At 38.6% G+C, this 27,999-nt stretch overlaps 1 protein-coding gene across 13 annotated transcripts; it reads left to right on the forward strand.

Annotated features, from left to right (window-relative positions):
* Positions 1-26,576, forward strand: BCLAF1 (BCL2 associated transcription factor 1). 13 transcript variants are annotated; one of them, XM_050893318.1, is made up of 14 exons: positions 522-541; positions 6,163-6,301; positions 7,364-7,437; positions 9,526-9,649; positions 10,553-11,458; positions 12,936-13,607; positions 13,724-13,893; positions 16,621-16,726; positions 18,288-18,372; positions 19,102-19,277; positions 20,421-20,601; positions 24,221-24,367; positions 26,094-26,303; positions 26,450-26,576. In XM_050893318.1, the coding sequence occupies exons 4-14, from the start codon at positions 9,546-9,548 to the stop codon at positions 26,453-26,455; spliced, it is 2,763 nt and encodes a 920-aa protein (XP_050749275.1). In that variant the 5' UTR covers positions 522-541; positions 6,163-6,301; positions 7,364-7,437; positions 9,526-9,545; the 3' UTR covers positions 26,456-26,576. The 13 variants fall into 13 exon arrangements, 11 of the variants coding, with proteins under 11 accessions (XP_050749276.1, XP_050749274.1, XP_050749279.1 ...); XM_050893319.1 differs by lacking the exons at positions 522-541; positions 6,163-6,301 and adding an exon at positions 1-54; XM_050893317.1 differs by lacking the exon at positions 6,163-6,301 and having other exon boundaries at positions 492-541.
* The last annotated feature ends 1,423 nt before the right edge of the window (positions 26,577-27,999 follow it).

The following is a 27,999-nucleotide window of genomic DNA, read 5'->3' on the forward strand; positions in this document are numbered from 1 at the left end:
CAGACAAGCCCTTCCAAGCAACTCTTGTGGATGGATGCGCACCCCGCCCGACAGGTAACCGGGCAGCGGCCGGGGGGCCCCGACCCCTCGGATCACTCTTCGGGGAAGGAGAGGATAAAAGGAGACAGCTTTTAGTGGCGGCGGTGCGGGAGGAGACGGGAGCTGCAGCCGGCGGGGCACACAGCTTCCCCGCCCCCCCTCCCGCCGTGGGACGGGGTTGGGGGACGTAGGGCAGGGCCACGCCGCTCCCCCGGGACACGGGCCCGGGGGCGGCCTGCGGTCGGCCATCAGCGCCGCGGGCCGCCATCTTCCTTGCGGACGGGTACCCAAAACCAAGATGGCGCGCGGGCGGTGAGCGGTGCCGGTGCTTCCCCGCCCAGGGCGGAAGTGACGCACCCGCGGCGGCGGCGGCCGCCCCCCCGCTCTCTATGGTGGTTTTTTCTTTTTCCCTGTGGGCCCCGCGTCTCTTCCTCCGGCGAGACGGGAAATGGCCGCCGAGCTGCGATAAGGGAGCGGGGCCGCCAGGAGTTCCGCCCGCCAGGTGAGGCAGGGGCGGAGGTGGAGGGGCCGCGGGGAGGTTTTGCGGGACGGTGGCGTGCGTAGCCGTGGCCGAGCCGGCCCCGGGGTGTGTGTGGGGGGGAGATGGCGAGGAAAGGCTGAGGGGGAGCAGTCCTCTCCCCTCCCCCCGCGCCGCCCCTCCGCGGCGCTCACGCCCCCCGCGCGCGGCCGCACCTCCCGCCTCCCCTCCCCCCCGCGGCCGCGCGGTGCCCGCGCGCCGCGCCGTCCCGCCCTTCCCCGCCGCGTGACCTCGGCGCTCCGCAGCCATTATCCTCTGCGCCCCCCCCGCTCCCCCCCCTCGCCGCGCTAGCCGCGCCAGCCCCCGGGGCGACGGGCCCAACCGCTCCCCCGGGGAGAGGCAGGGCAGCTGCCGTCACCGCCCTGACGCGGGCCGCCGCCGCTTCCTGCGGGAGTCGGGCCGAGCCGGCGTCGCTCCTCCCTGGGCCTGGACGGCGCCCCGGGGAGCGAAGGTAGAGAGGGAAGGGGCGGCGGGAGGCGGCCGCGGAGCTGCCTTGAGGTGGTTCGCGGCTTCTGGAAGCCCGCCGCGGGGGGTGGAGGGAGTGGAGGCGCGCGGAATGGGCGGCCTGCCCCTGTGGGCCTCCACCCCGGCCGACCTGGGTCTGCAGCCTTTCCGCCCTCCCTGTGGGGGGTAGGCCCGAGGGAGTCGCCATGCAGCGCTGGTTACAGGAACATAAAATCTCCCCGTTATCCTCGCGGGTGTGACTCTAAGGAGGGAAAGGGTGCTGGGGTGAAAGGATGCTTTCCGGTATTGGATCAGCCTTTACGCTCGTTGGAGGAACTTCCCTTCGGGCATGATTGCGGTTCAAGTGCTTGTGCCTTAAATACTCGGCTCCCGCTTGCCTCCCTGCGCGTTAACTGCCCTGTTTAGAAATGCCCCGCAAAAGCCGGTGAGGGGCTGGGGTGGGTTTTATGCGCCTTGCTGCAAGGGGCTGTTATATTCCCGGTATTGATCATACTGTAGTATATAACCTTTGCAGGATCTTGTCCTTTATTTCTCATTTGCTTTGTAAACCCCCTGATTTTCACCTTTAATTTTCTTATAAAAATCAGATTCTTGTTCTGTGTGTCATGGTGATCCTTTACCAAGTCAGTGCAACTTGTCATTTGTTTATCTCGGAGATCAAAGTTTTACCTTAACAGTAGCAGTTAATTTTTACTACAGAAGGACCCGGGGGCATGCAAAACAAAGGAGTTTTTGACACTGCAAGTAGTCACTGCTTGAGTAATGGCTGGTTTATTATAAATATATAAAAACATCACTTAGAATAGTTGTTCTCAGTGTGGGAAGGATTGATTAAAGAGCGTGGGGTTCCAGGAAAATGCTGTCTAGCTGTTGTCTTTCTCCTCCTTCCTCCTCTTTCTCCTCTCCGATAATCTCATTGCTTTAGACAAAAGTGGGGAAAATAAGAAGGGGTAAAGGCTCTGGCTCTGAGGTGCACTCCAAGCATGCAGCTTCTTGTGGCAGGGAGGGTAGGAATTGCTTCCTCCCACTCATCCCTTTTGATGTTGAGTGACAGGCTGTGCTGAATGGCAGGAAGAGGTTTAATGTGTTACATATATCAGTACTTGGGGCGTGACTGCCTCTCTCCCGAGCGCTGACTCTATGGCTTGGGCAAGGCTTTAGTGGGCCTGGCTATGTGGAGCGATTCTTCAGGTGGAGGCTGTGGCTGAGGGAATCCTTCTTGGGGGAAAAGGGGAAGTAGGGGGGAGCATGTACTGTGGGGAAGGGCCTGTTGCCATTGGGGATGCAGAAAACTTGGAGTGGTTGTAGGAATTTAGAAAGGGTCAGCAGGGAGCTGTTGTTTGGAGCTAGGGTGCAGGTATTTGGATGGATTAGATTTGGGCTGGTTGTCAAGGAGAGATTGTGATGTAGGGGGTTGAGGAATGCCAGAGAACATTTGGGGTTTGTTTACAAGTAGTGGAGATAGGTGAAGGAAACTACTGAAGAAAATAAGCCTTTGGGTTACAACTATATTCAGTTTATCTGTGTGAGAGTTTCTCCCAAAGGTGTTCTGAAAAAGTGCATTGCTGTCTTGTTCATTGTGCTGCCACTGGCCTCCATGCAGCCTTGTGGTAAATGGGATCTGGGAGGTGATGCGGCTGAAAAGTCAGCTTTGTCTTTTCGTCCAGAGTAGTTTTCTTCTGGATCAGTTCACTGCTCCAGCTCACCAAGCACCTATATGAATATCAGACTTGGAACAAATGAGGGAGGGAAGATAGCCTTTTCTGCAGCAGCATACTCATAGTTCATTGCAAAGGGATTGTGGAAACCACTGTGTGAGGGCATATGAAAACACAGTGTTTAAAACACAAACCAAAAAATAACAAGAATGGCTATCCAAAACAATGTGTGTCCAAAAGCATGCTAATTCCTTTTTGTGTATTGACAAAATTCTTAGAAATAGTCACTTTGATTTCTGTGTTTTTAGTTAGAGGAGAAACATGCTTTTGTTTGCCAGTAGTATTACATAAAAGAACAACTGCCAATCATATGATGGTTTTGCAGAGCTGATTTTACTGTTACTAGGATGCTGGTTTTTGACTTAATTTGCAAATATTTTATATTGTTTTCTATAAAGAAATGAATGAATTAGGAAAAAAGGCCTTTGTATGTTTTGCTGTTCCAGTTGACTTTTCATGCTGTGATTCTTAGATGGGTATGTTTTGGTTTTGTAACTGTGTGGATATTATGAAGATAATATTATATAGCAAGAATATGAAATAGGGGGAAAATATGCTTCCCAGCTCTTATTCCAAGATAGTTTGGGCAAATTTGCTGTGGCATTTTGGTATTTGTAGGTTTCTAGTCGTTGATGATTTGAGTAGTACGGGTTTACAGTCACTAATGAAATGCATTCTATTATTATTTGTGATGTGCCGCTGTTACATTTGTGGGCATTTAAAAAAAAAAGGGGGGGGAGGTAATGAGTGGATAAGAAAGCATGGCAGATGTACAGGCACTGAATAGATGCCTTATACTACTATCTCAGTAAGACCGACTTTCTTTAATTCAGTATGTGTCTTATGAGAGAATATTACAAATTCTGTGGGATTTCTTAAAGACTGTCCTATCCCCTTTTGTTTTGTCCTGATTGTATAATCCTCATTTCTTTTGAAGCCTGAATCTCTGAATGAAAATGCATTTTGGCAACAGCTTGTGAATTACTTTAACAAGATTTTGACTTAAATCTTCCTGACAGCTTTCAAGTAATGCTTAAGCAAGAGAAATGTAGACTACTAAATAACTATAACTGAAGGATAGCTAAAGTAACGAAGCTAAGAGGAAGCAGTGTTTTCCTAGTGTAAGTAGGTATAACTGTCCTAAAATATCTTTAAAAACTTCCACGTGGTGTAGAACTTTTAAAATGGCTTAACAGATATCTTGCATCTGCAGTCTGTGTACACTGAGAAAACTTTAACATCAGTGATGTAGTAAAGACTCTTAAAAATAATGTTTACAAGGAATTGGAAACACTTTTCTTTGTCCTTCATTTTTCCTTTAAACATAGCAAATATTAATAGTGACGCTTACTTCCTCATTATTGTGTTGCTTGTGGTGGGATAAGCCTGTTTCTGTTGTGTATCTTGTTTTTGCTTGATGGTCACACTTGCTGGTCGAGACTGATTTAAGACACCCAAAAATCCTGCTGTTCATGTTGTTAAGAAACTTTTCTTGACTCCCTCTTTGATCATGAATGTGATTCAGTATCTGACAGGTAGTGGACTATCCATTTTTAAAAAACGTCTAGGTTTCTGTGTTAAGGTTTGATTGTTGGGGGTGGGGTTTTTTGTTTGCGGTGGGTTTTTTTGTGGTTTTTAAAAATGTTATTTCTTTTTAAAGCTGCTTGCAAGTACTGTTAAAAAGCTTAATTCCAAGTTTGTTGCTGCTGATGGCTTTGCCAAACTAGTTTCAGGGAAGCTTTAAGGTTGCAGTGCGGCCAAAAGAAGCAGTCCTGCCTGGCTGCTATTGCAACTTCCCTGTGTTGGCCCAAATGTTTGTGGGGCTGTGTCATGAACCATATCAGAAAAATCATTTGTATTGAAACTAATCCAGGTGGTCCATACATCTTCAGATCTCATTCACTATGTGGCTGCAGAAATACTTGCACTGGCATAAGGGAGAAGATCATCAGGAATGTGAGGAAACAAAGGATAGGAGAGATGGGACTGTTTCTTTAAACTAGCAGTGCCAGCTTATTCTGGTTTAAAGTACTGTGGAGCTACCGCAGCTTCCTTTGTAATATCCAGACTTTCTAACACGGGAGTGAAATGGTTGAGCACGAAGCATCTCCTTTCGCATATTTAGGGCAGAAAGCAAGGCAAAAAGAAGCTTGAGTTGCAAAAAGCGTGTGGATTACAGCCCTGGTGTTTCAGGCATAGACCATGTTCCTAGCAGTCACAGTCTTGTCTTAAAAAATGCTCGGTGTTAGTGATGACATCGTGTCGCATTCTTAATACTCACCTTCGGCAGACTCTGGGTCTCTTCTGAGACTAGTCCAGAGATAAGCTTCATGCACTGAAGTGAGAGGGGCAACTAGTCTTTTGAGGTAGTGATTGATGATGTTGTGTAGCAACCTATGATGCTTAGCACCTCTTTTTCATTGCCCTTTACCACTCGTGCCCTTAATTGACATGGTGTAGCCACTACAGACTGACAGTGAGCATGAGAGTCTACAGAAGAGGCTGTGGGTGATTTTATTTGATACGGTGAAATGTTATTTTGTAGTTGTGGTGCTTTCAGAGAAATGTGTACTTTTTTGCGAAAGTGTGAAGCATGTAGAAGCTTAGTGTTATAAAGGAGCTGTTTTCCTACATATTTCTATATCTACCACTATTCTTTTCTTAATTAGCTTTAATAGAGGTTAATAACACTTTAGATTCCTGCATATTGTGAGAATATTTACACAGACAAACCTTTATTCAAAAAACAGCTATGTAGTCTTTTCACTTTTGTTCCTAAGTATAAGCATTGTTTGGAAAAGGAGGTTTTGTGTGTCAAGCTTTTACCTATTACAATTAAAAGAAAACAAAAGCTGCAAATAGTTGAGGGTTTTTATTCAATATTTAAGGTTTTCTATTTAAAACTCTTTTCTTTTAAAATGTTGTATCCATACTCCTCCCTAATTTTTTTTTTTTTTTTGAAAAGGGTAGCAAATATATTTTAGCTGCCAGGGTTGGACACGGTATATCTAATGGCTGTTTAAAAAAAAAAAAAAAGTGTGGCTACTTCTCACCTTTGCCAGTTGCTAGAAAAGATTCCTAAAACTGTGCAGAACTGACTGCCAGAGTTTGAGCTATAATAATTTAAGATCCTGTCTTCTGCCTAGAGGTTTTAAAGGTGAAGTAACTATCTTGTTCTGTATCCCCAGGATCTAAAGACTTGTCTAAATTAGGATTTTGGATTTCAGCTAACACCAACAGATTGTTTCTAAAAGTCAGAAGTAGAGATGATTTAAATATTGATTTAAAATCTGGGACTGAACTTCAACCATTTAGCTGAAGTTTGTATTACTTTTTCTGTACTAGACTTCTGAATGCCTTAATTAACCTTTGCTAGCTAATACCATCTCGCCTTTTGTCTAGACAAGATCTGAAATGGTCCGATACACTACTGTGCTCCTTCAGAGACTCATGCTTGCTGATGATGAGAAGTAAAAACTTAATCTTGTTAAAGCATATATTTTGTAGAAATTGGAAATATCTTGGTCACTACTAGTGAATGGTAAGTGGACTTTTGAAAGCAGTGTTTATGAACACAAGTGCTACATTTCTTCTTTTAGATGAAGAAAACATTGAAAACATTTGTGAAGAAGTGTGAAAGTCTCATTTAGGAGCAGTGGGTGTCTTACAGCTTTGGCTTTAATGAATAAATTGTTGAGATGCAGAATTTCTGGGAGATCCATCCCGTCTGTATTGAATTGGGACAAAATTCCGAGTTGCTTGAGTGGAATTGGAAAGTTTGCTTAATGTTGAGTCAGACTACGAATGTCTACATAGTCTTAAGGCTTTGAGGTAATTAAAAGCTGAGGCCAGTGAAAAGTTCATACATTTGAGACTGGTTTCATTACTACAATTATGCTTTGTTTCTGTATACCTGCAAAAAAGCTTATTTTTGAAGGCGATGTTGGTTATTTAGGTAAACTCATATATGTATGCATTTTAAGCAAGAAGGTATAACAGAGTAATGCTTGTATAAATGTTGCAAAAGAAACCTAAAGATAAAGCTTTCGCTGTTGTCCTAAGTCCTCATCCCAATTTTTTTTTTTTTTAAATAGCTCCAGTTAAGTGCAAAGCTGTATGTTAGAGTTCAAACTGGGCTAACAGTTTACCACTGTTCTTTTTGCCCCCTCCTCCTGGCTGCATGCTGTTCTTTTGCCCATAATCCAGCTCTGGCACTTGTTTGGCCCTTCATTAAGCCAATTCAATAACCTAGCCATATGAAAGTGATTTCTGGGTATCAAGAGTGTGCTCACTGAAGGACCCGAAGGGTGTCACGGCTGTTGTGAAGGTGAGGATAATGCATTATACAGCCCTGTAAGCAAGGCTGAAGGAGGAGTGATCATGTATGGAAGGGGAATAGGATTTGCCCCTTGGCAGTGGCTAGCTCTTGAGCTGCTCCAGTCTTAACATGCAGCTTCACTAAGTCCAAGAGTAAATTTGCCATTTCTTATGTGTTGTCTCTTCATGATAAACAGATGAACGTTTGAACCCATTTAAGCAAAAGGTATTACCTGCCCTTTAGTAAAAGTTCATGTCTTTGACAGTCTCTTTTTCTGTTCTATAGGGATCGGTATTGCTGAAAGCACAAATAGAGGATTTTGAAATAATTGCTTCATTGGCACCAACTAACAGTTTGAGGTAAGATTAACTTAATTCTATTTTTAAATGTTCTGATTAAACCCAACCATTTAAAATGAGAATTGATTTTGTTTTCCTAAAATTTATGCTTGCAATAAGAAACTACAATATGTAAGACTTTCTGAAATTAGCGTATTTCTTGTAAAGGTCAACTGTCATACAGTATATACATACTTGTGATACACAGAATGCAAATGTATAAAAGTTCTTGTTGAATACAGGGAAAAATCAAACAAATTCCCTTTAGAGCTGAGATTGGGTTGTATTATAAATTTAGTGCATCTGAAGTTTGGTCTGAAAATTCCTTGTAATAGCAAAAAAACAGGTTTTTTTTTTTTTTTCTGTCACTCTTGGAAAATTGGTATGCTTCATGTCTTACAACAGTTTAAAAACTCTGAATTTATGTTGCCTGTGAGTAGATGAGCATGAGATTATAAGCCATTTTCTGTGAGTTTAATTGAACACAATGAATTAGAAACCATCTTCTGAGTATAGGTTATGCAAATTTGCTTTTTAATGGAAGGAGCCAATAAAAGACAGCATTCAGCATTATTCTTCTCCAAGGTAAATAATTTTTTCTTAGCTAAATGGAAAGCTAGTTTAGGTTAAAATTAATTTTTTGCTGGGTTAGTTCCAGATGAAGTTATGTCTATTTGGGGCCATGCAAACTCTTGTGCTACTGTGGTGGGGAAAGTCATATGGGGCAGGAGGGACCAGTTGATAGGGGAAAGGTTGGTCTGCTTTTTTTCTTTAGGGTTCTCTTATGTGTCTAAAATCTCTGAAATTTTGTTAACTTTAAATTAAGCTTTAATGCTGTTTGTCTTTACATAATTGAAATATCACCCAGGTAACGAGAAAGATTATATAAAGTACCTTGTGACAGAAAGTGCTTGTTGTGTTGAATACAATAATTTTAGGCTTTCATGCTTGTTTGCAATATAAAAGCTAAATGTTTGTTTTTTTCCATTTTTGTTTTAATTATTATTAAACAATGATGATCATAGGTATTGAGCATACAAAGGCCTGAAAATGTGTAGTTACTTGTTCACAGTTTATATTCAGGTTGTTTAATGTGACCCTTTTTTTTTTTTTTTTTTTTTTTAAAGCTGGGCAATTTCAAAAGAAAATGGTAATGGGTCAAAGGTTTTATTAATTAAACTGGGGATTTTTAGCCACTGATCTGAAAAGAAAAGGAAAAGCTGTGTATTTTTTTATGGTTAGCACTAATTAGTTCTAAATATTTATGATGACTGTATATAAGAAGAAATGATAGTTTATTATGAGTTTATTTTCTTTTAGGACTCATTGCTTTATAATAAATTGTAGTTTTCATAGCTTAACTTGAGCTGAAAAATGTTGAATTCTGTTGCAAGCCATATTATTTATCTAGTTGTTAAAATCTTTAAGTTGGCCATGCATTTTACATGTAGTTTAAAAGCGAAGTTAACCTAAAAAGATGCAGGGTGGGCATATTGACTAGTGGAAAATTGAATCAGAGTGATTAGCTTTAGTACATGTGGTTAAGAGGAAATAATACTCCTGGCTCAAACCAACAACTGCTGGACAGAATACTTCAGGGCTTTTTCTTTGCTTATGTAAAAGGTAGATTGTAGGGGATTGTAAAGTCCTTCCAGAGAAGGATCGGTGCACTGGAAATGTAAGGAAACTATAAACGACACAAATAGCAAGAATTTTGTTTAAAATATATTCAAGTGTGTAATTGTCCAGACTTACATTATCTCTTGTCTTAATTTGCAGAAATGTTTTTTCTGTTGCTTCCTCTCTCCTTCTACAGGATAAGTTTGCAATTAAATCCAGAAAACCTTTTACTGTTACACTTTGTCTTTTCAGACAAACTGTGTGCACTGTAGCTACGTTAAATTCTTTAAAATGTGGTTGAGCTTTTAATTTACTAATAAATGTACTCATGTTGTCTTCAAAGTTCTTTGGTTTAAGAAATGCTATACCTCTTTCTAATATTCTTATTTTAGCATATAAAAAATTTTGTTCATTTATGTGATTTACATGGACTCTAAATAGTTGCTTCCCTTTTTTTCCCCTCCCCTCACTGCTTTTCCTTTTGGGAAGGAGTATATCTACTGGGAAAAATGGGTCGATCTAACTCTAGATCACATTCTTCAAGATCAAAGTCCAGATCTCAGTCCAGCTCTAGGTCAAGATCCAGATCACATTCTAGAAAAAAGAGATACAGGTAAATTGATGTCTTACTGCATGAAAAGTTGGTTTAGTATATTAGTTTTTGTCTGGGAATTATTTTTCACTTGTATGATGCTGTGACAAAAGTCAGCCTGGGGTCTTATTTCATTTCAGGCAGTAGGTAAAGTCTGCTTTGAATGTAATTTCTGTTACTTTGTTTAATTGTTTAATTACTTGTGTTTGATTGTTTAATACTTGGCTATTTTTTCTCTTTTCCTGTATCTCAAGATAATTCAGAATGCTACTGGCTCTTTGTGATTTGTGGCTTGTTTGATTCTCCCCTCCCCCTTCACATGATGTTTTCTTTGTCCAGTCTCCTTCCCTGTGATTTGTTCTGTATTTCTCATGCAGCTTTTCAGATCTGGAGTAAGTTAAGGCTTCAGCAGATAAGCTTTGCTGTATCTTGTCTTCTCAGTTGCCTCCAGCCTTTTCCTCATGTTTCTTACTAGTGGACATTACCATCTCCCATAAAAGAAGTGGCTGAATTGAATGTTTACTGCCTCATCAGCTGCTGTCCGCAGGCTGGCATATTAAACTGGGGGTCATGTAACTTCATGTTCCAGGCTGTGAACTGTGGTGGCTGAGGAACTGAATGCCATGCTCCAGAGTGGTGATAATCACTAATAAAATGGCAGGGCAGGCCACTGAGGCTAGTAATGTCTTAATCATGTGATGCTGAAGTCTAAGTTTCACAGTCCTTAGGAGTATAGACATGTTTATTATAATCCTTTGAGACACAAATAATAAATAAAGATAGATTGTAGAAGTTACTTTAAGACTGTTAGTCCACTTCCTTTACCATTTTGACTGCATTTGAGAAATCAAGCTTTTAGTGTCAAGGCACTCTTTTTTTTAATTCTCCAATTGTCAAATGTTAATGTTTGCTTTTTAATTTTAGTTCTAGGTCTCGGTCAAGGACATATTCACGATCTCGCAGCAGGGATCGTGTTTATTCTAGAGATTATCGCAGAGATTACAGAAATAATAGAGGAATGAGACGTCCCTATGGTTACAGAGGAAGAGGTAGAGGGTATTATCAAGGAGGAGGTGGTAGATACCATCGTGGAGGTTATAGGCCTGTCTGGAACCGAAGACACTCCCGAAGCCCTAGGCGTGGCCGTTCACGTTCCAGAAGTCCAAAACGAAGGTCTGTGTCTTCCCAGAGGTCCCGGAGCAGATCTCGTCGATCTTACAGATCTTCCAGGTCCCCGAGGTCCTCTTCATCTCGTTCTTCATCCCCATACAGCAAATCACCTGTCTCTTCCAAAAGACGTGCGTCTCTGGAAAAGCAGGCAAAGAAAACTGAAGGGGCTCCTTTGCAAGATAGCCCCTTGAAAAATAAATCACAAGATGAACAGAAAGATACATTTGAACATGACCCATCAGAGTCTCTTGACGATTTTAACAAATCATCAGCAGCTTCTGGCGACATTTGGCCTGGCCTTTCAGCGTATGATAACAGTCCAAGGTCACCCCATAGTCCTTCTATTGCCACCCCACCTAGTCAGAGTTCATCTTGCTCTGATGCCCCTTTGCTTAGCACAGCCCACTCAGCAAAGGACACACCTCAACATTCCCATTCCATTCAGCATAGTCCCGAGAGGTCTGGCTCTGGTTCTCTTGGAAATGGTTCTAGCCGTTATAGTCCTTCTCAGAATAGCCCATTGCATCATATCCCTTCGAGGAGAAGCCCTGCAAAGACAATCCCATCACAGAGCGCTCCCCGTGAGGAGGCTCGAGTGCGGTCATTTTATCCTGAGGGTGGCGAACAGGAAACTGCAAAAGGTGGAAAGTTTATGAAAAGGTAAGAATGAAATTACAAGCCTAATGTTGCCTCTTAAAATGCTGTCTGTTATAGAGTTTTGGTAAGATCATCACTGTGCCTTGGAAAACGCAATATGGAGTACTGTGGAATAAATAGTACTGATTTTAGTCTGGCTGGAATTGAGCTTGAAACGTATGCCTTTTCCTCCTAAGATGCTTCAAGTTCTTGGCCATTGGCTAGTGGCGATAGGGACATGTATCCTTGAGGAAAAATGGGTTTGTGCTTTTCCCTTATGGTGTATTTTCTTATACTCCATTTACTGTTAAGAAAAATTGGAATAGTGCATCAGACGTGCTTATTTGATAGTAATTCTGTTCAAGTATTTTAAAATTTTAATGCTTCATGTAATTTGAAATGCAAATCTTCTGGAAGTCTAAAAATGCACATGTTGTACAATGATATCTTTGTTAACATAAACAGTATCGATTGCTAATTGTGTGGTGCAGTATGACAACTTTGATGCCTTGACTTGCATTACTTATGAAAGAGGGTAGGTCTTGGTATTCTTGGAACATAATTCTTTTAACGTGAAGGATGACATATTTAAAGTTCAATGTATTTTTTCCAATTAGCGTAAAATTGTTCAATATGCTCTTAAAATGTTTGATATAGTAGTAATGTTTAAAAGTTGTAAAAATCTTACTGACATTAGACTGTTCCTTTCTAATGTGGCTTGTACTTCAGTGGATTTCTTCTAAAATGAATTATAGAGCAAAGCTGTGACTGTGCTATATAAGCTTGATTATAGGCTTTTAAATGAATTTGTCCAGTCAGGGATTGATGATGTAAAAATATACTGCTTAGAAGATCAAAAATATGACTTCCCCTGTGTTAGATGTGTTGGAGTTGGTGAATGTGTTAGGGCCTATGTGAAAATAGTGTATAGATAAGGCAGTGGCTGAAATAATTAATTGGTAAGTGTATTTCTGTGTTTAGGAGACCTGCCTTCTAAAGGTTCCCTGCTTGTACATGATATAGTGAATGCATTAAGCCTGTGACAGATTTTGGTATTCTCTTAGAAATGTGCAGGATCTTGAAAATTATTTGCTTTTTTTCCTATGGTACTCCTTTAACTTTTTCACTAAAAGAGGTACAAAAATGAATTGCAGTCTGAATTACCAAATTTCCTGTGAATTTGATGGAAAAAATGACTGGTGTAAGAGAATGTGAAACTGGGTACTGATTAAGAAAGAAAACAAACCACTAGCTTTTTTATAAACTCAAGCAGAGAATTTCTAGGTGTTCTACAGAAAAGCATTATATTCTTCAGATGCCTTCATACCCCATGACAGTGGGTACAGTGTTAATGGTGTGCGAAGCATTGCATGCTAAAGTTGAATTGCTCAGAAGAATGTATTTTCTTCTTCTTTGGTGTGGGATTAACACAAAAGAGGAATGCAAGTGAACTAGAATGAATGCAATCCAGAGTTACCAGTCTCTTCTTTGCTATCCACAGGTACACAGATGAAGAGTCTAGAGTATACCTGCTTGATAGGGGTAATACCAGGGAGAAGGAGGCCCAGAAGGAGAGAGGATCAGAAAAAGGGAGGACAGAGGGAGAAAGGGAATGGGAGGAACAGGAAACTTTAGATTTTTTCGTTGATAAAGAGACTGGGAAAGAAAAGTTTAATGACTCTGAAGGGGAGGACACAGAGGAGACAGAGGATTACAGACAGTTCAGAAAGTCTGTCCTGGCAGATCAGGGTAAAAATTTTCCTACTGCATCTCACCGGAATGCTGAGGAGGAAGGAACCAAATACAAATCTAAAATATCAATCAAGGGCAATAGAGAGAGCGATGGATTTAGAGATGAGAAAAGTTATAAGCTTAAAGAGACTGGCTATGTAGTGGAAAGGCCTAGTGCAACAAAAGATAAGCACAAGGAAGAAGACAAGAGTTCTGAGAGACTAATGATGAAGAAAGAAACTCAGTCACCTGAGCAGGTAAAGTCTGAAAAGCTCAAAGAACTCTTTGATTACAGTCCCCCTCTACACAAGAATCTGGATGCGAGAGAAAAATCCACCTTCAGAGAGGAGAGCCCACTTAGGATCAAAATGATAGCCAGTGACTCCCATCGTCCTGAAGTTAAACTCAAAATGGCACCGGTACCTCTTGATGATTCCAATAGGTAAATTATTCCACTTTACAGTGTGGTTCTCCACCAGCCTGCAGTGTCATCCATCTTTACTTAAACTACTGGTTTCTTTTTGTGTGTGTCTTTTTTTGTTGTTCATACATTTTTAGACCTGCTTCCTTGACTAAAGACAGGCTGCTTGCTAGCACACTTGTCCATTCCGTCAAGAAGGAGCAAGAGTTCCGATCCATCTTTGACCACATTAAGTTGCCACAGGCCAGCAAAAGCACGTCAGAGTCATTTATTCAGCACATTGTGTCGTTGGTTCATCATGTCAAAGGTATGTATTCAGTTTATCGTACCAAATACACGTCTGACAACTTCGTTTAAGCCTGTTTGCTATCTCTAGTACAGGAAGGTTTCAGCCCTCTTTTACTGTTGATTTAGTTAGACTTTCTTCCTTTTGAGGTATGCATAAAAATAATTAGGAAAATAATAGCCACGGAAGCTAGTGTAAAAAAAACCCAAGCAGTGCAGAGCATAATGGCAGTTATACCATGTTTCTGGATAAATTTTTGAGCCTAAGTAGCATATAAAGTTTGAATTTTTGCAGTGTAGTTTAAACATAATATATTGGTCAATCTTTTCTTATTAGTTTTATTTTAATGGCTCTAACATACAATTTTATTTTAAGTGGTGCAATGTGGGTTGACAGGTGTCTTTTGCACTGTAAATACAATGACATTCCTTTTGGAGCACCCTAGAGCTCATTTCCAGGTTCTTATTAGAAGGGTTTTTTTGTCTCAAAATAATAAGATTTAAGAAAACTTGTGCTCTAAATGGCACTAAAATACACTGTGATACTTCATTTTATTCCTGTTTGACAGTATTGTAGTGCTGGAGCCAGGAATTTCACTTACTGGAACTTGGCAGTGGCTAAAAAAACCTCCATTAAATGAATTATACACTAATTATTTTCTGATTTAACAGTAGTGGCTGTTGCTTACTATAAACACCCAAAACCCCCCAATCAAACAACAACAACCAAAAAAAACCGCCCAAAAACCAAACCCAGACCATCAAAGTAGATGTATTTCATTTAAGTCACATATCCTGTCGAAGTTTTCTGATGGAGAAATAGATAATTCCTTAAAATCCAGTGAGGATATCTGGAGAGTTCTTTAAATGCTTTTTTTCCATAGCATTTACTTTATTTCACTGGGCTGTTGTCTTGTTCTTGTGTTTAATGTACTGAGATAATATGGAAGAATTTGCTGGTGAAAATAATTTTGCCGTATCATCATACAAAGGGGGAATGTGGAAATACTTAACTAGGTGACTAGTTTCAGTGTATCTATTTGTAAGCATTGTTTTTTAAGATGCTTTAGCTTCTAAAATTGCAAAGACTTGCGTGCTAGAAGTATGTGCTCAGGTTCTGTTAAGTCTCATTTTGTTGGCAAAATTCAGATTACTAAGGCCAAATGATTTCCTGCATTTTGAATTACTTATAAAGAAGAAAGCGATAGTCAACAATAATAGATTATGATAATGTATTAGATTAAAAAAATTATTCTTGGGACACCTGTTTAGAGTATAATGATTTGTTGTGAAAGTATCTATTTTATTGATATGTAAAGAGATTTAAGGCTCAATCCAATGAGAGCTTCTGTAAGTTTTTTGCTTATATGGTACATATGTAGGCTGTAGGTGAAATAATATTCCTGAAACTCTCACATGTTGATCACAGAATAGACCGTTTCTCTGTAAACTTTTGTATGTTAAAAAAATACCTGGTAAATGTAACAGCGTAACAGCCTATCTGGTCAAGTTATTCAAATATGTACAGTTATGGTTGTTTTTGAAAGCAGAACCTCTCTTTAAGTTTCAAATTTACTGTGGTCTGTGATCAGATTTTAGTAACTCTTTTGACAAATTGAAGTTATGTTCATTATTGGTGTGATGCGACCAGTCTGAACAGCTCTTTATTAATGTAGAGCTGAAAATGCCCAGTGATGTTTTCTTTTTCATTGTAACTAGGTCCTGGAATGTGTTTTGAAATGGCAAAATCCATGTTACAAAAGTAAAATAGCTGTTGAAAGATACAGATGCCAAACAGGCAAAGTTGAACCTTCTGTCTTCCTGGCAAAAATGGCATAAAAACAGAGTTGCTAGCTCAAATTCCTGTGTTTGATGGAATTATGATTGAGGCACTACCCTTGTAGTGGCCGTTTCAAGTTTTAATGGTTGGTTATGAGACAAATACTGGATGCCGGGCGGTAAGTTGATACAGATGTATGTTGACCTGTTAAGCAGATAGCTTGCTTCATATGTAACATTTCATAGCTCATGACTTTATGTATTTCTATATTACATTTAAACACATTTGTTGAGCTGGTTTAAAAACTGAGTTTTGCTGTTGCTAATTTAACTGTCTCTGAAGGAAAGAGAAAATTTGTCAGAGAAGTTGTCAAGTTTGCCAAGATGCCAGATGCTTAAATGAATTTATTTACATATAGGTGTGTTAATTGTCTTGGATCGTTTATCATCACAACTTCAAATCAAGAAATTGTATTCCTTTAAGAAATGACTTGTTAGGTCATTCATGTAGTTATTGAAGCATACATTACTTAAGTGTTTTCACTGAATTAACTCTTATTTTAAGTTAAAGATGAGATGAATAGTAAAATGTACTTATTTCAAGTATTCATGACGCAAAGTAACTTCGTTTTCTCTTATGGGCAAAGTAACTGTTAAGAAATTGCTCCTTTCTCTTTCATTAGAGGAGAATGTCATTGAAAATGAGCAAGTCCAATCAGTAAATGATGCTTGAATTAGATGTAATGCAGTCATGGCATAGTTATAAGTAGACTTGCAGTGATGCTGTGCACTGTTACTTTGTTCGGGTTACAGAATGTGTAAAAATAGGGAAAACACCACATTTGCTTGTCCTGAGAGATTTATTGAAAATACTGTGTTTTTTGCCTGCTACTTACCTTTCTGTCAGGAGTAAAATACCTGTCAGTTGAATTAAACTAATGAAACAGTGTTTTTCTATTGTAACCAACAGAGCAATACTTCAAGTCAGCTGGAATGACCCTAAATGAGAGGTTCACTGCATATCAAAAAGCTACTGAAGAACACTGCACCCGGCAAAAGAGCCCAGAAATACATAGGTATATGTTAACTGCATATGTAGATGCTTTGTGTTTCAAATAATGTCTGCTACTATTTTTTTTGAGAGCCCAAAATATTTTTTCTAATCTGTATGGAGTAATTCGTCAATTTCTGTGTAAATACAAAATACCAAAAAAACCCCACCAAAACCCCCTTCTGTAAAAGAGAGCTCATCTGAGCCAAGTCTGGCTTCATCTGTGGTTTTGTAGCAGATGTCTTCTCTACCTCTGTATCTCATTTGGGATATGTTTACTTTTCTCACATGCAGTGCTCAAATATTGAGGGGCATATGTATTGGAGATGAAAAGAAGCCCTGTACATGCATCTTTATTCTTCAGTGTGAAATGTTCACCTTGTACTACTTTAGTTTTTGTATGTGTTAATTTACAGCAGTTTTTTGAAAAATCTGAGCCTGAAAGGTAAGAAGGTAGGCGTGCAGATGTAGTTCCTGATCATGTGCTATAGTTTTATGATGCAGTGTACTATATTTGTGTTGCATGTGAGGATGTATTATCTCCATATTCAGTATCCAACTTTACCAGTTTTCTTAACTGTTAAGTATTTTTGACTTCACAGCAAACTATCATAGTGTTGATTTCTTGCGGGGGTGGATTTTGAACTGGCTACGTATACTGATACTTTGAAATAACTCTGTCCTGGTTTCAGCTGGGATAGAGTTAATTTTCTTCCTAGTAGCTGTTAGTTGGTACTGTGCTACTAAAACAGTGCTGTGTTTTGGATTTAGTGTGAGAATGATGTTGATAACACGCTGATGTTTTAGTTGTTGCTAAGTAGCGCTTATGTGAAGCCAAGGACTTTTCAGTTTCCCATGCTCTGCCAGCAAGCAGGTGCACAAGAAGCTGGGAGGGAGCATAGCCAGGATGGCTGACCCAAACTAGCCAAAGGGATATTCCATACCATGGAGCATCATGCTCAGTATATAAACAGGGGGGGGGTTGTCCGGGAGGGGCAAATTGCTGCTCGGGCATGGGTCAGCAGGTGGTGAGCAATTGCATTGTGCATCACTGGTTTCTCCCCCCCCCCCCCCCCCCCCCCCCCCCCCCCCCCCCCCCGCCTGTTGTTATATTCCTATTGTTATATTTCATTATTTTTATTGTTAGCATTATATTTTACTTTAGTTATTAAACCGTTCTTATCTCAACCCACGAGTTTTACCTTCTTTCCTGATTCTCCTCTCAATCTCACTGGGAGCAGGGGGGAGGAGTGAGGGAGTGGCTGCGTGGTGCTTAGCTGCTGGCTGGGGTTAAACCATGACAAATGCGTTAAACATTTTTTGTATCTTCAAAGGTGTACTTAAAATGTGAAAAATCAAACTGCCTGTTTTCTGTATTTGTGTTTTTAGCATACTTCACACAGAACAGAACCAAGGTTTTTAATTTTTAGTCATCTTCTCTAGTCTGATGGTGGGGCTTTATATGCAAAAAGTTCGTTCTGCTGCAAAAATGCCTTGTTTCTCAGTTTTCTGTTGAAAAGAAATGTCTGAGGCCATTAACAGTCACATACACATATGGCAAGACACTGCTTTTATTTTACATTTAGGAGGATTGACATCTCTCCAAGTACCCTGAGGAAGCATACCCGTTTAGCAGGTGAAGAGAGAGTCTTTAAAGAAGAAGGTCAAAAAGTAGGTTCTAAGTAAACGTCCTATCTGTATTTCTAAACTTAATTTATTGTGTTTCCCTTTAAATCTGAACTTCAACTTTGTGTGTGTGTGTGTATAAAAATACAAAAATAATTTGTATTTATCGTATCTGGAGTACTGGCATTTAGAACTTTTTTTTTTTTCCTTTGAGTAAAGGAAACTGTTACCAAGAAGCCAGTTTACGTAGCATGATTTTGCTATGTTGATAACGTGGCGTTGTAAGGTCAAGTCTTCTCCCACCCTTCCTTTCTTCTTGGACATCTCTTGACCAGTTTTGTGGCACTGAGCTGCCCAAGGATAAAGAATAGAAGGGGGGGGGGGGGGGGAAGTACTGAGGTAGTCAGTGAGTAGTATGGTTGAATTGCAAAGATGCTTGTGCTCTGTTAAAAACAATTTGCCAGAAGAAATGAATATTTAAATATCCTCCCAAACCATGTATTATGGGCTGTCTGCATCAAAAAATAGATATCCCGTTGGCTTGATGGGAATGCTTGTTTGAAACTGAAATTCTTAGCTGTTCTTTTTTTAGATATAGCCATTGCATGTAAAGGGCGTTCACTTAAAGTCAATTGTGTGCTGAAGAGTTTGTTGAAAAATAGGTAAATTCTATCTAGCTTTTTGAAAATGTATGCACAACTTGCCTTTTCATTCAGATTCTCTTCTGGATGTTTTATTTCAAAATTTTGTTCCAAAATATATATTTGTTTACAGGGAGATAAAAAATTAAGGTGTGATTCTGCTGATCTTCGGCATGACATTGACCGACGTAGAAAAGAGCGAAGTAAAGAACGAGGAGACTCAAAGGGTTCCAGGGAATCCAGTGGGTCAAGAAAGCAGGAAAAAACTCCAAAAGATTACAAGGATTACAAATCTTACAAAGACGACAGGTAAATATTTGAAGTCCTTATATAGGTTTTTAGCTTCTAATTAGCCTTTTGTAATTGTAAGCTTAATTGCTTTCAATTTTCAATGTATAATGGAACATTTAAATTTAAACAATTAAAATTATTTGTTTTACAGCAAATATGTATTATCTGTCTTTTACACGGCTTATGGTGGATGAGGACAAAAACTTTGGAATAGCAAGCTAACACTGAAAAAAAAAATGACAAATTAATCTGTCCTATTATCCAGGCTACATCAGGAGGTTGGACTTCAATGCAGTACATTTCTATAAACAGTTTGTGTAAGAACTTTGGTTCGTTATGCTTGATTCCGCACTTTTTCAACTCATAACACCCAGAGTATGAGAATCTTACTGATACTTAGGTTTTAACATGGGTGAGAAGGGGAATTTCTATTTTTGTCTAAAGCCAGTGGGCTGTTTTTAAGAAAAAAATGTTAGCATATCTCAGTGGATACTGTGTAGCAGTGGTAAGAGTTACTTCAGGTATGACCTTCCTTTGAATAGAATATTAAGATCTTGTAAATCGGGTCAAATTAGTACCACTGTGGGGTTACTAAAAGTCTTGCTGTAGGAATTTTTTTTCCCTGCTTTGTACTGGATATACAATGAATTTTTACTTATGCTTCCTGCTTCCCATTTACTTCCTGACTTTGGTATCCACATTATCTTCCACTGGCTAATTCCATACAGCCATCTACGTAGGGAAGCCCACACCGTATCTTCTCAACAGTGTGCAAACTGAACTATGTAAAGTTACTGTAAAACTTTGCCTTGAGGGTTTTCTTCCCTTCAATTTCTGTTCTTCTGCCTCAGAAGAAAGGCAGATCTTAAAAGTAACAGAATCTCTTCATGGCATCAAAACCTAGAAAAACTGTATTTGCAGTTTGCAGACTGCTGCTTTCCAACTCACTAGCAATAATATACATTTAGTGCATTTAAATGTGTAAGAGGAGGCTGGAAAGTGGAACTATACTTCACCTTAACATCTGAAATATGTATGTGACTTTATCACCAGAAGGGGGATAGTTTTTCATAAAATGTAAAGAGACCCCTTTTAGTATAGCATGTTACAGACTATCTAGTACTTTTAAAATAGCACACAGTGTATCTTTTTATTTTTCAGTAAACAAAAAAGAGATCAAGACCGTGCTCGGTCCTCCCCATCTTCCTCCCCGTCTTCTTCCTCATCCAGTTCTCGAGAAGAAAAGGATTGCAAGAAAGAAAGAGATGAAGACTTCAAAACCCACCATGAACAGAAAGAATACTCTGGTTTTGCAGGAGTGAACAGGCCAAGAGGCACCTTTGTAAGTTGCTCTCTTATTCTTCCCCCAAATTATGAACACTTCACCAATAGTAATAGTATAACAAATAAAATGAGGAAGTGTTGCAGTGATTAATGTTAGGCTAGACTTCCTTCATAGCAGTGATTCTTGAATTCTTTGATGTGATGTACCAAACCTGAAAAGTGGTTTGGTTTTTTTTTCCCCAGCACTGCCCAATAGCAGTTAATTGGTGTGTAGATATGCATTAGCATGCCATTAGAGACCTTAGCATAAGGGTGGGAAAAACAATTTCTTGCTTATTCCTTGCTTTTTTGTAATTATGTTGTTTCCTAACAGAATCTGAAAATTTACCTTTATGTAAAGATTAAATCTTGTGATCTGTTACCTCTTAACTCCCTGCAGCTTCTGTTTTTCCTTGTCATTTTCAGTTTGGTTTTGCCCTCCTTTGTGCGTTATGCCTGCAACTTGTTAAATAGAGAGTGGCACATAATTAAAAAACATACATCAACCTTGAAACAGCTGTATTGAGGAGAGGAGATGGTATACTTGTTATTTTTCAGTGTTTCTTTGGCCTGGACTAGCCACAGTGAGCATGAAAGCTCAATTTAGCTCTGGAATGTGTTTTAGCATTGTGATTTGGAAAGTAACACATTGACCACTATAGTCTTCAGAAAAATCTTAAAATTAAGAATTCCATGTTAATGTAATTACTGATATTTAATTGGGAAATGTAGAAGCATTAGGAAAGACTAGGAATCAATAAAGTAGGCCTTGAAAAGATAAGGAACACTTTAAAAAAGAAAAGAAAAAAAAACACAACAAAAAAAAACCCAAACCAAAACAAAAGATAAAAAAAAAGCAAGTTCCATGTTTGGCTGGGGAAAAACTGTCAAATAAACTTACGTAAAGGGTAGGAGTAATTTCATACTTTCACAAAAATTCCTTCGTGTGGTCTGTAATTAAGACTAAATAATGCTAAAAGGCATTGTTCGGTATAAATGTACATTGAATTGTTTGTAGTAGTGTAAAAAGTTTTGAGCTACACACGAGGGTGTCTGAGATACATGTGGGGTGTGCAACACTTGAGTTAAGGTTTGAATCTTCATCTAAAAAACTGTAGCTACTTAGAAGAAAATTCAAAGTTCAAAATTTCTACCACTAAAAATGCATCATTTCCTCCTTTCTTGTTATTTTTTTATATAATTATACTAAGGAACATCTATGTGGCATAAATGTATAAATCCTTGGATGGTGTAGGCATCAAATATGACAATAGCAGCACAATTTCTAGCCGTATAAGCTAGTGGCACTGAGTTAAACAAAAGTAGAGCTTAAAACCCCCTCTCCTCTCAAAGAGAATCAGTTGAAGAAAACTCCTAATTGGTGGAAGCCTTACTGCTTTATAAAACTAGATTGTACACATTGTGAAAGAGATGCTACTGTATGTGAAATTTAAGTACATGTGAATTGGAGATTTAATAGACTTCTACTAATTTAACTACTGGTGACTGCCAGTTCTGGCTATGCAATAACAACTGGTTAATGTTCCCTAGTGATGTACGTGGTCACACACAGGCTTATTGAACAAACTGTGTCTGAACAGGAGAATCTAAATAGGCCAACCTGTTGACTCAAATCTTCTCTTTAGGGATACAGCTTGGATAGTATTGAAACATACAGACTGGCTAGTGTAGGAATGTCTTTGTAATTCAGGCTGATAGTGGCTGCATTCCAGTAAATATTGCTTTGCTTTTGGAGTAAATAAAACGTTTTGGTTTTGAATCCTCCCCCAAAGCAGGAAGCCTTGATACCTGGGGACAGCATAGCTTGCTGGATAGGGGAGACTTTAATATAAGCTAAGCTGTCAATTTCATGTTAAATCAGCAATGATTTTTCACTAGCAGTTGCTGATAGACTATAATGTTTAATTCTAGGCTTCTTGTACATAAACATCATGAATAGTTTTGAAGTAGGAACACAGAACTCAGGATAAATAGAATCTTTTAATGACACTGTCATTAGTATCCAGCTCCTAAAGAATTCTATGTGTAACAGTTCTCTTTAAAAGGAGTTTTCTCTTTCTATAGAAAATGCACTCTGTCCTTTTTGTGATGGTCTTTGCAGTAAGTAAGCCCGTAAAGATAACACCACAGTAGATTTCACCTCCCGTATTTCTTTGCCTGAAAGATGACAGGGGCGGGGGGGGGAGTGTTAATACAGTGTTGAGGAAAGCTCTAGATATTTTTCTTAAAGGGAATCTGATCATAGGACCTAATACGAGGAAACGCTGATTTTTTTTTTTTTTATCCTGTCATAATTTTGTCTCTACATTCTTTTTTCCCCCCACTGTGATAATGCTTGTTGTGCCCTAATTTTGTAAAGGTTTCAAAGCTATTGGAAATACAGCATGTAGTGTTTCCTCTTTTGTACAGTTTTTTTCAGGTGATAGTCTGTCACTTTCCAAGTGATTCTCCAAGCAATTCCCCCCCCCCCCCTCCTCCCCCCCACCTTTGCCTACAGTGTATTGGATAGGTCTTACGAGCCTTTTATAGATTGTTTTTTCAGTCTGTTTGATTTCAGAGTAGTTTTAAAACTGTCCAGCATAAATTCTGCGTTAGAAGTGTTGGAGCTTTGTGGAACCAAGTGTGCATAATACTCCTCTTTCAAGTTAGTTAATTACATCATTTTTTAGTCTATGTTTATGGAACATACTTATTTTTAACAAATGAAATGAATTTCCAGTCATGTTTTTGTACAGTTACTCTGAAGACCCAGTTTTGTGTTCTTAACTAGGCTGTTTATGGAAATCATGTTCTGTAGTAACTGCAGGTTTTAGCAGTCTATCTTCCCAACCTAACCTTTCTTCTCCCCTTGAATGGAGGATATAAACTCTTGTTTAATGTTTTCTACAAGCTAAAAATTTACATGCTGAGGGAACTGTGTGTATTATTACTTGGTATATTCTGAGTTAAGTATTTTCTTTATTGCTGGGAGACTTTTTAGCCTAACATTATAAAGAGTATTTAAGACACTATTTTTCACTTCAAGCATTGCTACTCTGTACAGTACATATTGTTGATTTTTCTCAGTGAAGAATTTACTCATTTGAAATTTAATTTGGCCTAAAGTACATTTCTGAATCTCAGTTGAAAATGTTTGAGTAACACAAAGTGGATAGACTTATTTGAAAACTGCATTGTTTGTATGTATTCTAGAATCACTTTCTCATAACTGATATGACTGACTCCATAAATGACCTTTCTTCTCCCCCCCCCCCCCCGTTCTCTCCCTCTTTCAATCTAGTTTTTCTGTTTGTTTTTGTCTGTGAACAGTTTCAGAAGCTTCTTCTGACCTTTTGTTGCAACACACTGGTTTACCAGCAGTCAAAGGAAATTTCTTTTTGGTGGTTGTGGGTGAATTTATGCCAAGAATTCAAATGTGTTTCAATTAAGTTTAATAGAATCATTATTTCGAAGTGAATGCTTGAATATCTTACTTAAGGTAATATGTGAATTTGAAAATGGTTTTACACTTGCAGATACTGTAATTAAGCACAGAAAGAGCATTTTCAGTAATAGAGAACTTGAACTCTTCTTTGTGGTTTTATGTAAATGGATTAAATGACATCTTGGTTAATCAGTTTCGAATTAGGGGCAGAGGAAGAGCCAGAGGAGTCTTTGCTGGAACAAATACTGGTCCCAGCAACTCAAATACTACTTTTCAGAAGAGACCGAAGGAAGAGGAATGGGATCCTGAATATACCCCAAAAAGCAAGAAATACTTCTTGGTGGGTGTGGAGAACTCGATATCTTATGCATGCTTTTGTTTTTTCAAACTTTCTACAAGTGTAGAAGTAGCATGCATGTATGGACAGGGACTTCAGTTACGTAACCATGAGAATATCAGGGTTGTTGTAGTGCCTGGTTCCGCTTCTCTTGCATCTTTCTGCAGCAGGCTGGCAATAACTGAGGCCTGACACAGAATTCATCTCCAAAACTTTCATCAGTGAGTGGGGAAGAAGGCAGACTCAGACTAAAATTATTAAAAACGAATTTTAAACCAAAAAGACTTGTGCTGTATTTTCCTGGATTTATGTCTGTGTGGCATTCGAACTTTGTCTTAGATTTGTCTGGAAGTCTGCAAAAGTGGAAGATTAGGAAAAGCTGACAGTATTTGTGGATGTATATAGGCTGACTCTGTTATTAGCAGTCCTTTTGTTCTTAGTTGAGTAGTGTGATAGTCATAAGAAAATCACCTTAGTTTTGATGCCTTTTTCCCATCTGGATTATGAAAGGATGTTGATGTAACCACCCAGTAAGTAGTGTAGTATACTGAATGTAGCCTCTGTTCCAGTTGATTTCCTTAATGCAAACTTCTAAGGATATTGTTTCACCATTGAAAAATGTTAAGTAGTGAAGATTAGACCTTCTCCTGTAGCATTATAATTTGTCACAAATATGTTAACAGGTAATCCAAGAAATAATGCAGTCACAATTTGCATGTTTGTACAAGGAGTTCTCCTCCGTCTCCCCACACATATATAAACTTTTCTGATGTATAAACATAGAAAGAGATGTGATAATCTATTCATTAAGAAACTTTATGATAGCTAGAACAAATAATTGTAGCTATTAAACTTTTTTCTCATCTCTAAAAAAGCATTTTTTAATTAAAAAAGAAGCCACCCTTTAACTGTTCTTATAATTCATAATTGTTAATAAACTGTTTTATATAGGTGTGGTATGTGTTTAATAGTTCAGATTTCTTTCCAAATCACAAGTAAAAAAAAGCAGATGTTGAAGCAAGTGTACCTCACTCTTCTAAATATAAACCTTTTTTATATTAAAGGTGTATATATATAAAATTATTATAATAATTGTTTGTAGTGTTCATGCAGTGCATAGAATGATTGTCAGAAGACTTGCCAAACTATATAAGGCTATATTTGGTAGCAGGATAGCAAACTTTAAGCTTATTAACCAGAGAAACTCAACTGTTGTTTGTTAATGTCAATTTAAACAGTTTAAACTTCATTTGCCCTACGTTGCGCAGGTGAAGCAGGGTTTCTGAAAACTGCCTTCAATTACCTTTCCTTAATAAGTATAAAGAACTCTATCTCTGCGTTAAAGTAAAAATTAAAACAAATCCTAGCACATTCCTAGAGCCTCTTCCTTTAAAATCACAGATTATTTTTATCAAAACTAGTGAGTATTTCTTTCTTCTGACTGAAGATAAGTGACAGAACTGATTTGTTACTCTCAAACATTTGAGTAGACCCACAGCTAATAAGGGCTCTTAAAACAGTTTTATTGTTGTGGGTTTAGTTATAGCATCATGAATTGTAAGGATATACTTCATAATGTATTCTATAAATTATGATCGGAACTGCTAAAAAGTTCTCTTAATTGTTTTTTTTTTTCTATGTATAGTATAAATTTGATACAGAGTACTAACATTTAAGGGGTACATTTAGGAGGTGTCCTAACCTTATTTCGTGTCTGGTATTATTGTAGCATGATGACAGAGACGATGGTGTGGATTATTGGGCCAAAAGAGGAAGAGGCCGTGGTACTTTCCAGCGTGGCAGAGGGCGTTTTAACTTCAAAAAGTCAGGTAGCAGTCCGAAGTGGACACATGACAAATATCAAGGGGATGGGATTGTGGAAGATGAAGAAGAAACGATTGAGAATAATGAAGAAAAGGACAGACGCAAAGAGGAAAAGGTAAGCAGTTTAGTAAATTGCAGATCAGACAGTTTATCCTGCAGTATCTCAAGGAATTGTGTGGGGGTGTGGGGGGATCACTTTAAAAGGTTTCAGAGTTTGGTTATTAAGAGTTTACAACAATACTGTTTTCTTTCTTTCCACAGGAATAACCCTGGAAGAAAGTTGTAGCTGAAAGAGCAGCTCTTGCACCATCCACACAACATTTTTAATATGTTTTTTTGTTGTCAAATGAATGTAAGCATTTTACTTAAATTTTACTGTTGGAAAGTAGTTTAGAGGGATTGTTTTTGTTTTAAGCCTTTAGAAAAAAATCTTGATATAGTAAACTATGTTAATGATCGTACAGGTAGAAAGTAAAATATTTGTAACAACTTTTAAGAAATTTTACTGTTTGTTATATGCAGCGTAATTCTGCTTTGTCCAAATATATGGTCAAGTACAACTCTAAAAGTTTTGATTCTCCCCTATGTCTGTGTTTTATTCTGAAGTAAACTTACAGCTCTGCACACCTGAAATCTTGGAGCAGCATTTTTTATAAACTGATTACTACTTCTGTGTTGCCTTTTTATAAGGAGTGTATTTAAGGGTAGTTATCCAGTCATAGTGTAAGTACAAACAGTTGTGCAAAATGCTGATTATACGTTAGTTCACTAGAATCACATTTACATGGTGTGTCAGTGATAAACCTGGATTCTTATTCCACCCTGCTAGAGTGCAGCAAGAATTTTATCTTTGAGAGTGAAATTGTCACTCTTCTTTAGTAGCCTAAGAAATGCATATGTATATAAATACTAAAGTGAGTTTCAAGTGTATTATTTCCCTTCTGGAATGTGAGTTTTAGAAACCTGTTTCCAAGTCACTGCTGCTAGAAACTTTTAAACAGATCTGAAAAATGGAGTTCCCTCCCCCTGTAGGTGCAGAACTACCTACAACTAGCTTAATTCCTGTAGCTTGTGTCTAGAACAGATCAGTCATGTATTATGGATACCTAGTGATTTGCTTTGTCATTAAAAAATGCTTCTCTTGTCAAGGGTAACTTAGTACTAATTTTTAAGGTTTTGTAAACCTAGTGTTTAAACTCGCTGCGTGCTGTCCATAAAGTATGAAGTACAAGTGGCATTTTCAGGGCTGCTAGCGATTGTAGTTTCAGCGTTGTGTTGATAGCTTAATCAACAGAATACTTTAGTTAAGAAATCAGTGGCAGTATCAATCTAGCTTCTTTTTTTTATCAGTTTTTGTTCCAGTTTGTTAAAACTGCGTCTTTAATTTCTTTATGTGGACTTGCCTCTCCAGGTATGTAATCTGGCAAGAGTAAGTTTTTAAATCTTCTATCACATTTACAGCCTTAAGTGAAATCGGGAGAGGAGGGGAGAAACAAAACAAAAAAACCACCACAAAAATCCCTGAAAAAGTAAAGCAAGATATGTTAAAACCTGAATCAGTAAAGATACTTCAGATATACTAAACATTTCTATAAAGTGCGAATGCCATTACAGTGCCCTGGAAGTACCTTTCTTTAGTATTCCACTCTATAGAATGTGTAAATTTGAAGTTAAACTCAATGGTAAAAGTTAAGTTAGCAGAAGGTGTGAGAAATGAGTCTTACTTTCTTCGACACTGATTTCTAAATAGTTGTGCTTCTAGTATTTTTGTAGCCAAAGTGTAGAAGTTAGTCTACCTTTTTTTTTTAAAA

Source organism: Gymnogyps californianus, chromosome 3 (assembly GCF_018139145.2).
Source record: "Gymnogyps californianus isolate 813 chromosome 3, ASM1813914v2, whole genome shotgun sequence".
NCBI classification, from domain to species: Eukaryota; Metazoa; Chordata; class Aves; order Accipitriformes; family Cathartidae; genus Gymnogyps; species Gymnogyps californianus.

Bases quoted from the DNA above. Each gene is read 5' to 3' on its own strand.
- BCLAF1 (XM_050893319.1), top strand. From the start codon at position 9,546: ATGGGTCGATCTAACTCTAGATCACATTCTTCAAGATCAAAGTCCAGA. The intron at 13,894-16,620 runs GTATGTATTCAG...TGTAACCAACAG, and splicing joins GTTGGTTCATCATGTCAAAG to AGCAATACTTCAAGTCAGCT. The intron at 19,278-20,420 runs GTAAATATTTGA...TTTATTTTTCAG, and splicing joins AAATCTTACAAAGACGACAG to TAAACAAAAAAGAGATCAAG.